A 13,667-nucleotide genomic window follows, 5' to 3' on the forward strand; every position below is an offset into this window, starting at 1 on the left:
CTAATTGTGGACTAAGAATGACAGAATGGATGGTCATTCTTTAGATGACTGCAGCCCACTGATTAAGTCTCCCATGGCCCATTAAATGTAAGATATGATGCTAAATCCCACTGTTCTAGAAATTCAGTCTCTCTTCTTGCTGTGTGTAGATGAGGAAGGTAAGAAATCTTGCACACGCTGTGCAACCTGGGAAAGCCTATCTTCACATCTTGACCACATTCCCAACTTCCCATAGCCCTTCCTACACACAGGACTACAGGAGATGGGATATTTGGTGAAACCATTTAAAGGAAAACTTGGTGAACTTGGCAAAACTCTGAACTTGAGGTTTTCCCACTCTGGGATGGAGGAAGGTCTCAACAGATCCATGCTTCAGCCCCACCCCTGCTTAACACAATGAGATCTTTTTAAGAAACCTCGCTCACTGTAAACCATGTCATACTGGGAAAAAGACTTCTTGAGATGGATGAGTTTGTAGAAAAAAACCACAATTCTCACCTTTTTTTCCCAGTGCTTCAATGGAACTACTTATTATCTAAGCATAGAATCAGAAAAATTATCTAGAGCAAAGCAGGGTATGAAATTTAAGGCTTTAAATACTGCAGATAAATGCCTGATGGGTGCTGTCATGCTGTAAAGCACTATAATAAGCACAAGGACACTCACAATGAATCAAAGGGATTTTCTTTTATAAGATGGCTTATATAGAACTGAAAATTAATGTAAAACATCCCAAAATGGCAATTCACAACTAGCCATATGAGCTGTTATTCCTGCAGGGCAAAGGTGTCTTTTAATAACATGTGAAATCAGAATATACAAGAAATCCTTCCAAGTCAATCCACTTAAATTTGAAGTTTTCCCCCTAATTTTGTCAGAATGGTTCTGGGTTACTTCATTTCTCTATTGCATTTGCCAGTGGATGTTACCTGGTCGAAGAATTAGTTTTGGACTTTTCCAACCGATGTCTTTGCTCCATGAGAGAAAAATCTAGTCTAAGGAACCTTATTTGTAGTAAACTTTTAATAAAAATGATGCTTTGCATTTTCACATCCCAAAGAGCTAAAAATACAGAAACTTATTTACATTTGATAACAACAAAAAGGTACAAATTACTATACAAAATGCAGTAAAGTCTCAAGAAAAACAAGGTTTGGAAAGTTCGAGCAGTTCTGATATGAAACCTGTATATTCTGAAGAGATCCCACTTTAAAGACTATGTATCAATACCGCAGCAGTGATATTCTTCACCGAGTTAATGAAAAATGCTTTCATGACAATTATGACTCTCATTGCTTTTAATTTTGGCTGATACAAATATAACCTCCTAATAAAAGTTCCTGAATTGATGGGAAAAAAATCAAATTCAATATATATTCTTTCCCTTGAGGTTTTTGCCACAGAACTCTTCAAAATGAGAGAAGTATAGACACTTCTTTGTAAGGAAATAAGCCTGGCAAGAAATTCACGTTTCTGGTTGAAACATGCAGGCACGTTCTGATATGCAAAAGGAAGTAAGACACATTTTAACTTAAAAAACAAACAAAAAAAAATAGGAAATCATATTGTATAGATGGAAAATCGGAAAGATCAGCTCTGTCGGACCCTTAACTACCAATCGAGTCAACTGGGAGATAGTCATATCAATGTGTTTGGGTGCATTGTTCTAAAAAGGTGTTGATTCCTCTGTGTCAGGTATGGATGCAATCTGATTCTACTGGCATTTCAGATACGGTGATCACTGCGATGTAACTTAAGTCACATCTTTGATGTATTTTTGATAAATGTATGTTATTTTAGGTAGTGAAGACTGATGCAACCCTCCTGTGTTGTACCGTGACCTTTAAAAAGCTGATAGCTATTGATTTGAAAGCCAATCCAAAGGACAGGCATCAGGTCACAAAGAAATCTGACATCAATAAATCTACAGTAGTTCTACTGGAGAAGTGACAGAAATATGCTTTGAATTGGGAACACTGACACCTTCTACCAATGTAATGCTTTGGGATCATACAGCTACTCTTCAAAGGGAACTGTGTAAAAGTTTTAATCCTATTGCTAATCGAGGGGGAAAAAAACCCCACAACAATCAGTTCAAAGTAATATGAAGAAACACTATTAAAGTGCCCCCACTGTTTTTACATTCAATTTGAACCCATGTTTCTGATGAGGTGAAGTATCCTGGTCTGAAATATGCGTGGTCCACTAATCTATCATTAAAAAAAGCCCAACTTTGTAAGTGTAGCCAATGCGTATACTGTATGATTAGTAGAAAACCTTTAGCAGACACAAAAAAAATGAGAGATGAAACTGCAGCAAGAGAGCATGGCAAACCTGAGAGATCTATTAGTGCATAAATCTGCTTCCAAACTAAAAAGATAGAAAGAGAGAGCTAACAAACTACAATAAAAGTTATGTCTTTAAAGCAGTAAGTTACAACAGGGTGGGAAATGTTTCATATGCACATACGCCTGCAAAGGGGTCACTAGCTTTCTGAAAATAAAGAGCTGGTATTTTTTCACAGCATCAGATTTTGGTAAAATGCCATAAATTGGATTTTGGAGTATTACGCTTTTCCCACCCTGGCAGAGAATAAACATGAATTTAGAAGCACAGTAGAAGTGAAAAACAAAGAACAGGAGAGAGAGAAAGCAGCAGAGAAAGACAGAAGAGGTGAATACAGAGCTACAGAAGTGTTTATTGAGCATGCTACAGAGGTAAGCAGAGTACACACAAAATGAAATTAAACCACCGTCAAACCTCCCAACTTTGTTAGAAAATTAATTTTTAATTGTGCCACTTTCAAACTAGACTGAATTTTACAATTCTAAAGATGTAAAAACTCAACTAATAGAAAATATACATGACCATTTTTTTCTTCGTCTCTACATAGATAACAGAATCTATGGATTTTGAAACTAAGTTACATCAATTTCAAAAAGTATTGGTCATTGAAACAGAATCAAGGTAACAGTTCAGCCTGACAGAGAACTGCTTTCAAATTAACTGGATCTGTAGATTCTGAGCCATGTTTATAGCAAAGTCAGATCAATTTCTAAATACAAAATAGCTTGAAGAGATTTATTAAAACTCAATATTACAATGCAAGGTAAATTAAGACTAAAGGCACATAAACTTTGGTCCCACCTGGTTTGTCATTTTGAGAAAACTGCCCCAAAATTTCCTGCCAGCTTCTGCAGCAAACTTTCTTCTTCATTGAAAAAATACATGCACCATTTCCTGAACTAGCTTGACCGGTCTGTACATGCTCAGAAATCCACAACCATATTCCAGATCTTAATTACAAACTAAAGATGGCAATATATACTGAAATGCACATAAGTCATGTCAACTTCAAAAAACATCTACGAAAAATATTCAGCCACAAACAAGACATTACTTAGTGCTGACATTTATATGATACATCCCACAAGAGTGTGTACAAAAAGGTTAAGATCCCACAATGCTTTTCACATAGGGCTCAAAGTCACAGAGGTCACTTTTTGTCCTTTGAAGAAATTAATATTCTGTATCTTGTTAATTTTAACTAATGCCTACATTCAGAACTGAATCTAGACCAGAACAATGAAATACTAAAGGCCTTTTTCAAACAAATGAGCACAAAGCAATAAGTAGCAAATCAAATAACATCCTTTAACTCTTTCAGCGTAACTCATTCGATTAAAAAGAAAACTAAGTGACAAGCCAGCAGATAAAAGAAATCTATCAAGCAGGAGAAACAAAAGCTTAACCTTTTTACACACCCCTGCCAAAACGTATTGAAATCATCATGTAACAATGTGCCCCAGACAACCAAATCTGCCTTTTCACTAGTTATGCAATTCCAGCAGTACTAGTTCTCCTTTTTTAAGGCACGTACGTCAACTAAGTTGAAAACCTGTGGTATTAACTTGAAATTTGTCAACAAAAGGATGGTTTATCAACAACAGCTGAACACCAGCAGTTAGAATCACTGCTTTGAAGGGTTTAAGTTTTTAAAATAATCAAGGAATGGTAACAGCATGAGAAGAAAATAATAGAAAAACCCAAAAAACAAGAGAAGACAAACTCTGGTCCCCACTTTCCTGAACAGTCAATAGGTGACAACACCACACAATGCAATACAACCTCCTTTTCTAATCTGCCTTTTTAAATGGTTGACTTAGAGAAAGAAACTCTCAGATGGTGACTTTCTCCCAGATTGTAATTGTGAAGATCAATCAAAGCTTGAATAGCTTCCTCTACTGTTGACATCTGAAGAAGTGCCATCTTGTGATCTCTTCTGAAACAAAATAACGGCATTAGGAACTTGAACACAACAGGGGTTTCTCCTGACGTTTATTTTCCCATAAGACATGCTCTGCAAGAACACACTTATGCGGTCTTTTGGCAGAGCTATGTACAGGAAAGTTACTTACTGAAAGAATTTAAATGCTTTCACAGTGCCTCCAGTGTTAGCAAACAATGTGCGTAGATCCTCTTCTGCTACCGATGGTCTATAGATAGAAAGGAAATGAGCGTAAGCAAGAAATTATTAGTCAGTTTGGGGTGTTGTGACTCATACTAATACAACTGGTGACTGAGAGCCAACACTTACGGAATATTGGACAGATGAAGTGTTGCAGAAGGAGGGAATATATTTTGGAAGTTTTTTGAACCAGGCTTCTTGAAGCGATGCAGAGGTGAATTACCAAAATCCTTTGTCAGCCCTTGGTCATCAAGTCCCTCTCGAGGTAGTTGTACTGTCTGATGTTTGGAAAGGGTCACTCGAATAATCTTGCCATACATCTTTTGTCCGTTAAGATGGCTCATGGCTGAAAAAGACAGTTTTACTCAATTCAGCATGACTTTACCATAACTTGTGGTACATCACCCAAGCAACCAAGACAACTACCCAAGCAAATCAAAGGGTCAATGAGCTAAAAGGCTAGAATTGATTCCAGCTCTGCAGAATCTGCATGAATATTTCATTTTACTTAAAGCACATCGCATGCGATTAAGCTGTTGAATTCATTTAGGCTACTGTGCAGACCTTCTGGAATACAAGTGCATGCAAGGCTTTGGATTTTGGGGATAACCAGGATACAAGACAAACTGACAAATGTGAACATGCTCAGTTTACACAGAGTAATTTCAAGCACTTAAGACTAACAGGAATAGAAATGGAAAACTAATCTTACCCAGCTGTGACTGGTTTCCATCAGCCATCTGTATAAGAGCACTATCTTTCTTATTGTATAAAATCTTCACACGCTGCACATCACCATAAACACCTTTTCAAAGTCAAAGGTAACCCAAAAGAAAAAGTTCATTTTAAAGCCAAGTCACCTAAGTAATACATTTTGACATATCAATGGAACATTCAGACATCAATGAGATCACTCACTCAAACTCAACGCTCTCACAAATGAATAAAGGAGATAAAAAGATTTTTGAATAGTGAATTTTGAAAAGAATCATTTCTGATCAACCCTCAAAGCTATGTGAATGATATTAAATTAAAGACCATGCAAAATATATTAGCATGCATTAAAAGAAAACAAATAAATCAATAAATCAATCTGTGTTCTATGGAGAGTTTTCAACAGCAAAAGAAAAATAGCAAAGAGATTTACTCTTCAACTTTAAGCCAAAGTGCTAGCTACAAATAAGAATTAAGGTGAAACAAAAAATAGAAAACCAACCAAACAAGAAACCAAAATCAAATCAATAATAAAAGTATAGTGCTAACAATAACATACCGAAGAGGGTAAACAGACTTTGGGGCGTAACCATCTTTAGAAGGAGAGAAGAGCAAGCAGCGTAAGACAAGAAGAGAGAAGAGTCGAGGAAGAGCGGAGATGAACAGATCATCCATAACGAAGGGTGGTTCCCGCAGAATGGTGAGGTGGTCATGGATCATGGTTTCAAGGCGGTTAATTGGGGCAAGTTGGTCCGAGGAACATTTTGTTCAAGCACAGAAGCATGAACATAGGGAATGAAGACAGGGAATGGAGACAAAAGACGAGGAGAAGGGTAAGACAGGGAAGGGTATGGGAGTTGGGGGAAAGACAAGGAAAAGGGAAGTTGAACACAAAGGGAAAAGGATGAAATGGGGAAGGGGATACAGCAATGCAGAAGAAAAAAATAAGGAAGTGGGGAACAAAAACAAAATAAAATATAGGTCAGTACATAGGAAATGCAGGAATTTGGTCAGAAAATGGTTGGTTTATGTACTGTACAAGAAAAACTGAGTAAAATGTAGTCACCCAAGACAAATATGGGTAAAGTACATTCATATCAAGAGTCAACTACAGCATTTCATCTCAACATGAAAATAAATAAAAAGAGCATGCAATAGAACTTTTCAACTTGGAACTTGAACTGCGTAAGCATGGCTGGCTATGAAATGCAGGCAAACCCTCTTTCCAAACGGCACTCTGACCAAAAACATCTTCACATGCAAGACTGGATGACAAAATAGCACCAGATGATAAAAAAAGCTTAATGATTTACAGTGACAGAGGCCAGTTAAAAATGGAACAGCTAGACTGATACAAACGTCCCACATTTCATACCAGCTTTCACAGCCATCAAAAGAAATGTAAAAGGACAGTCAAAATGTAAAACTAAATCAACCCCTGGAGATTTCAGAGTTAGCAGGAAAGATACAAGTTACGGTGAAAATGCTTTGCCACCAGTCTTTTTCTTCTTCTTGTTAATTTTAAAGACAAAGGAGTTACTGCAAAGGAAAAAGTTACTAAGAGAGACTGGAAGAGTGGCCCATCAAGATCTTTGGGAGAACCTTCAAAGAAAAACGTGTTAGAGTAGTTCACAGAAATTAAAGACCTTCAAATGTGAGCTACAAGCATGGAATGAAACAGCAAACCATTAGAAGAAACAGAACAGAAGACTCTAGTTTATGGGATTATAATTGCAAAAGAAAGCAGAGGTGTAAAAAAAAGAAAAGCTTTCAATCCCAAGGTCAAACATGCAGTAGTTACCACATCGTTCTTAGAAAAAATAGGTAGCCGACTATCAAAGGACATTAAGTTGTTAGCTACCTGGGAAAACAAAAGAAGGGCTTTAAAATTAACTTGGGGGGGATTACTAAAGAAAACCAGCAAAAATACTCTGAGCTTAAAATCCAAATGCAAGAGGCCAAATGCAAAGAAATCATAAAATAGTTGACAAATGAACAGTGACTAAAGAGGGCAAAAGAAGTAGTAAAGGGGTTTCACTGACCTCTTCATTTAAATTGCTAACCAGGAGAACTGTATTGCCACCAGCTGGAACTCCAGGCATTCCCACCCGGCCGGCAGCAGCGGCTGCAGCTGCAGCAGCAGCATTTGGAATAGCCAAAGGACTCAGAGCTCCTGGAACAGCTGCAACAGGAAGCCCTAATTTTAAAATAAAGCATATTTTACGAAACACACACAAGTCATTTTGTGCAGAAAAGTCCCTCTATCAGCACACGTGTTGCATACAGCACTCTACAGAGTAGACCATTCGCTGCTAACGTCCTCCAAAGGCTTAGAGAAAGGGTTGTTAAATTCAAATCAAGCAGCAAAGTGAAAATTATTTCTTATTCAGATCAAGTCTTCAAAGAATTGAGGAGGTGTAAAAAGTACTTGCTTTTCACATCAACATTTTGTACACCAAACTCTTCTTGTGTATAGAATCACAGAATGGTTTGGGCTGGAAAAGATCTTAAGATCATTCAGTTCCAACCCCCTGCCACGGGAAGGGACACCTCAACTTGATGCTTCAAACTCAATCTGCAACACTGGAGCTGGTCATGTGAAAAGGCCACCATGCCTCTCAGAACCTCTGCATAACTGAGGTGAGGAGGCAATGTCATCAATTCAAGATTCTAGGCAGAACCACTGATTATGCCTTGTGGCTTCTGTAATCCAATTCCCTGAAGCAGCACACTAGCCTTAGGCTAAACCTTTAGCTGGGCTTTCAGTTTTCTTCTTCTAAGGCAACATGGATTGTGTAGAGAGCTGGTGGCTTTGCCTGGTCAAGTCACTGGGGTAACAAGGTGACTGTACTACTCCCAAGATCAGTGGAAGGTTCTTGTCATGTATATGCCTTGTCTATAGTTTATAGACGAACAGCTTTTATCATATTTGATCCACATTTTATTTGTGCATTTTACAGAGTTCAGTAAAAAGACACTGGCTTAGCAAAGTATGTAAAACAAAAGAAGTAAAAAAAAGTAAAAAAAAATAGTAAAAATTTTTTTATTGTTTTTTACTGCAATTAGATTCTCAGAACACATATGAGGGCAGAAGGGGAGCAGCAAGCTAAAACTTAGACAAGATTTCCATCTTCATTCCCATTTGTTTGTGAAAAGGGCTGGACAAATGCCCCCTCAAAGGGAACAGAACATCCATCACTACTTTGTGATAGCGTTTAACTGTATTACTTACTCATCAAGCATTGGAGTATTTTGTGGTTATTTCCTGTCAAGGCGCATAGCAAAAAAACCCACCACTAAGTGTTCTAAGAAGAGAAATTACAGAATGCTTTCTGATAAAAGTTTAGAAGATTAAAAATGTAAGTATTCAGGGGTCAGACCAGAGGAACACAAAATTATCAGTAATGACAATTCCACTCATCTCTCATGCCACAAGATAAAGGGAAAATCTACTTGAATCAAAGGCAACAAATACCATCTCTTACTGCATTAGATGTGGTATTTCTGGGACTGACTGGAATACCTAAAAAGAACAAAAGCCCTTATCTTCTCTTGCTCCTTTCCATCCTGCAAAAACCCAACTGATTTGAGACCATGTTAGATGGTCTATGTAAACAACAGCCACTTACATTAAATGGGCAATAAAGTAACATACAATCTGCTTCACAAATCACAAAATCCACTAGACTGGAAAAGACCTTTAAGCTTATCCAGTTCAACTGTTCCCAGCACTGCCAAGGCTACCCCTAACCCATGGCACTGAGGGCCTCGCCTCCATGGTGTGTGAACATTTGCAGGGATGGTGACTCCAGCACTGCTCTGGGCAGCCTGTTCCAATGCCTGAACACCCTTCGGGGAGGAAAGCACTCTCTCCAGGTATACTACTGTGTGAGCATCCATTACGAGGGCTGTGCTAGGTCTCCCAGCAGAGAAGGCAGAAATAATGTTAACAGCCAAGAGAAAGGATATGGAATTAGATAGACCACTGTGATGCAATTTTGTTTCTCAAAATGTATTTGGTACAATACCATATGCTTACGTATATTAATAGCAACATAAAAATATAACATCAATATGATGCCTGTTTTGCTCTTGGGTTAAAGTTGAAGAACATAGCTTTAAGAAAAAACAAATACAAGAGGATGCAGTTGAATAAAGTACCCCTGTACTAGGCCAGCTTGCTCAACACCCCGTCCAACCTCGCCTTGAACACTGAACTGGAAAAAGTTTATTCCCCAGATCAGACTGTAACACAGAGAGAAACCTGTGAATGTCAAATTAAAACCCTCGAACAATTCTGTAACAATCCAGTTCTGCTCTAAAATATAATTTTGGAAATGTACTTCTGAATGCTTTGTATTGCATATGCTGTCATGTTTAGTTACATTTGGCTCCTGTCGAGGTCATGCAGACAGAAATGTGAAGAATGACAGTAAGGAGTGACAGATGTCCACCTGAAGGGAAACACCTTATTTTACATCAGGTCAACAGCAATCATTTAGGTATTAGAAAATGACAAGATACCAGAGCATTTCAAATCCTCTGGTGTGTGTATGCACCCTTCCCTGACTTTAGAAGCTTTCAGTACAGCATTTATAGGAATAAACGAATCAGAAGATGACTAGTGAAGTCTTCATGGCTCTTTCCATAGTTGGGCAGAGAGCAAAGCTGACAAAGATTAATCCAACACTATTCATACAATTATTATTCTTTGAAATAGGTAATTTAATAAGAATCTTAAAGGGCATTAGAGGAAACTGCCCGTAAAGAAAGCCAGCAATGGCAGCAAGGGCTAAAGATATCAGAGCATTAACCCCAGCAACTTATTTTCAGCTGTAACACTTAATTTAGATATCTAAGCATTATCACATATTAATAGATAAAATCTTGAGTCATTCTTATGATAATCTTTTGTTTGTTACAGCTCAGTACAATACAGTTGCTATTTATTTACAGGTTTTTCCTGTAAGATTTCCTAACTTTTTTGAAACCAACCCATTCATACCATTTTCTCCCTCTTTTGAAATACTCATTGAAAAGATGCCCAATTTTCAGTCTCAAAGATTTCTGACACTATTTTATCACAGCTGAGCACGTAGCAGACGGATGAGTAACGATGCATGTGGGCTAGGATCATCTATTTGATTGATATGTTTCTAACTGATTCCATAGCATACAAAGACCTCATTTCTTGCAAAGGTCAGACAAATTACAAACCCACAGCAACCACAGTTCTTGCTCTCTGATTTGCTATTCCGATTTAAGCAAGTCAAAAAACGTTAAGGAATAAATATAAGAACAACTTGGTTTATGATTCCTATTTAGCATGCAACACACTAAGATTTGACAACTTATCTGAAACTACTTTAAGAAGTTAGCTTCTTTGTGAATGTGATCAACTGGTGTTAAGATAGCTTGGTCAGTAGTTTTATCATGGCTTTGAACAATTACAGGTAACATGGTTTTGCCTTTTCTGGATATTAATAAAAATATACAACTATTGTACACCTTTTTCCTAGCTTCCTGAGGTCTTTGTCCTCAATGAAGCTTAAAAACAACATGCCACATTATTTGTTCCCATTCACCGTATCTTTGTGCATTACTTCTAAAATGCAAGTTGGTAATGACATTTTAGTAAGAGGCAAATTAAAGCTAGACCAAAAACTGATGATGAACTTATGTGTGAAAACCACAGGCAGCAGGAGTAGTCACCTTAATGCAGGTGTGCATAACTGTGACTAGGAACAGAATTTCATCCCTACACCTGGTATGAAACTTTTTTGTGGCTGTATGTCAAGTAACCACCACCTTTTTGTATCCGTTACTGGCCTGCTTCTTATGCTGAGCCTAAATGGGTTTGAGGGAGATAGTAAGTTCTTTTAAAGTGTCTGCATAACAGTTCTGGAAGCTGCAAGCTTTCCTACACTGCACCATAAAGTTACGTTTCCTAAAGAAAAGGGCTCATTCCATCCAGAAGGAAATGGAGATATGTAATGGTTTAGTATTAATGTAGATCTAAACACCAAGACTAACAAGACTCATATCCTGTCACTAAAACTCAGCTCACCAAATCATGTTAAACCTAAATCTCACTTCTGACATACAGATTACAGTACAGAGTTAAAAAGCCAACAACAAAAACACATCCAATGTACAACTATCCAGCATATAACAGTGTAACATAAGCAAAAGCCAGACCTCAGTCCTCACCACATTTTCTATTAATGATCTCATTATATACATATAAGAGAACAGGTACAGCAAGGATTTTAACAAGAATGCTACAGGTTCAATTTAGGGTACTCTTTCTGAGCACATTAAAGCACCTGAAGAGAATAACATGAAGCTCAAAATGGAGCTCCACTCTTTCATGGAGAAACATGCCCTTTGGGTGCCATCTGTGAATAGGGCAGAGCAGACACTGACTGAGTACACGCTGAAGGTATCGTTAGCAACATTACAGAAATAGGAATTCTAAAGCAAATAAAAGGAAATGAAATATTCAAAGGAAGAAGCAGGAAGAAGGTCACTGCTATCATTCTGCCATACTTAACACATCACAGTGTGCCAACCTCCGTATTATAACTAAGTGTTCTCAACCTTCTCCTTTTGAATATCTGAATAAAAATGCAGCTATAAATTGCAGTGTCCATTTAAGCTTTTGAGGGCTTCTTCCATCCTTTGCCCTTTCTTATTTCTATCACTTCTATTTTGTGCCTTTTTGCACAGTACAGAGCCCAGACTGAGAACCATGTTCCCCCTATTCAATCAAGCACTATTCCCATTTTGACAACTCAAAGCTCTCCCAACTGGCCATGAGCAGGGTTAGAAAACGGCTTCAGCTCCCTTAAGTCTCCTTCCAAACAATGAATGCTTTTACAGAGAAAGAAAATAATGTAACAACCATGTTATAGTGTCTGCACTACTCATCAAACTGAACATGTCTGACTTCACTGAAACAGATGTTATTCATGTTGTCCGCCTTCTATTTTCCTGCTGCTTAGAGAAACAGTGCATTCAAAGAGGTGCATTTAAGCTAATATGACTGCAGCCCCATGTCTATGTTCTACTCATTACGTGCTGACCAAAGAATTAGTAACAGCCCCAAAGGCAATTCTACAGCACTCACCTCTGTGGTGTCACACTTAAAAACACTCATCCATCTGCCCTATCAGTCCATGAAAAGAGATTTCAGTACTTAAACAATAAGAAGTGAAAAGAGAAAACAAGGAAATCTCTTCAGAGACTCTACAGTATTTTTACTTCCCCAAACTCCTGCTGTAGCCAGAAGCGATACACCATTTTGCAAGTCAGCCTGGAGGATGTGAAGTCAAGCATTCCAAAATTAGTGGAATTCGAGGTGGGAGTATGTGGAATTACACCTAGATAGGACATGTATCCTTCAAGTGATCTGATTTTAGAAAAGGGCAGACACATGACAGTGCTCAGTAGCCTTAAGTGCAATATTCACCCTTTTCCTGGGCTCACATAGCTCACTAAGCTCCTTCTAACTTCTGTAACACACAGAGCAGAGGTCCCCCTTTACTACATTAACTCAGACTTACTTGAAGCTGACCCATCCTTGTCATGAAATCTATGTTGCTCTGAAGTTTTCTTTAGAAGAAAAATGGGAATTGATGAAAGAAGAAAATACAGGAAAAGACTAAGTGGGAAGAACAATAATCACAACAGAATAAATCAAGGTTTTATAGAAGTCAGCAGATCATGCCCAAGTACTATTCAATTTGAAGAATAGCAACTTGACAGAAGTAGGAGTGAAACTGAGGCAATGAATTGTGATAAATTAAAAACACACATTACAACTCCCTCCCAAAGCATTCATTATTTTGCTAATACATTTGTCTCTCTCAGAGTGTTTCACCTACTACTCCAGGACATTAGAATTTATGTACCACAGGACTAGAAGTGAAAATACAGATTTCTTCTCTTAAGCAAAGAGCATAATCTTTCACCACTGAAGGAAACCAACAAACTGTTATTTTCGTAATATGACACTACAAATAAGCATTAGCATGAATTAAGACACACATCACTATGTTACTACAATTCAGCTCAAAATAGAGACTGACAACTTTGCAATCCAAAAGAACAAGGCAAGAATCATACCTAGAAGAGAGGTCTCCTTTGCAAATGCTGCAGCAATAGCTGGGTCCAGCGCTGGCTGCCCATCACCAGATGGCAGATCAGGACGAGTGTAGTCCCTGCTTTTATCGTTGTTGTACTTGACATTCAAATTCACCAGTTTGGAAAAATCAATCCGTAGGGTACAGCAAGCGTTATAGATATTTTGACCATCTAAGGCCTGGGAAAGGGAGTCAAGTTACTTAAATAATACACAATACAGGATGGTTGCACTTTTATGTTTTCAACAAGGCCAGTGTATACACATATATCCATCTGAAAACCAGTTCAGCTTAAAACACATTCATTAACCTCTCTTAACACGATTTCAGGAAGCCTGATG

General features: G+C 37.9%; 1 protein-coding gene across 5 annotated transcripts in view; it reads right to left on the minus strand.

The window, feature by feature from the left end:
* Positions 1-2,678: 2,678 nt before the first annotated feature.
* PTBP2 (polypyrimidine tract binding protein 2) overlaps positions 2,679-13,667 on the minus strand; it is a 43,682-nt gene continuing 32,693 nt past the window's right edge. For 2 of the 5 annotated variants that reach the window (XM_061379120.1, XM_061379119.1), the window contains 7 exons: positions 13,310-13,505; positions 7,225-7,379; positions 5,742-5,775; positions 5,181-5,273; positions 4,598-4,814; positions 4,419-4,496; positions 2,679-4,282 (listed from right to left, as the gene is read on the minus strand). In XM_061379120.1, coding sequence (XP_061235104.1) covers positions 4,150-4,282; positions 4,419-4,496; positions 4,598-4,814; positions 5,181-5,273; positions 5,742-5,775; positions 7,225-7,379; positions 13,310-13,505 — 906 coding nt within the window. In that variant the 3' untranslated portion in view covers positions 2,679-4,149. The remainder of the gene's footprint in view (positions 4,283-4,418; positions 4,497-4,597; positions 4,815-5,180; positions 5,274-5,741; positions 5,776-7,224; positions 7,380-13,309; positions 13,506-13,667) is intronic. The other 3 variants (XM_061379116.1, XM_061379118.1, XM_061379117.1) reach the window with 3 other exon arrangements.

This window comes from Neopsephotus bourkii, unplaced genomic scaffold (genome assembly GCF_033783945.1).
Source record: "Neopsephotus bourkii isolate Nb327-2 ecotype Australia unplaced genomic scaffold, CSIRO-AGI_Nbou_v1 NB_1768, whole genome shotgun sequence".
NCBI lineage: Eukaryota > Metazoa > Chordata > Aves > Psittaciformes > Psittacidae > Neopsephotus > Neopsephotus bourkii.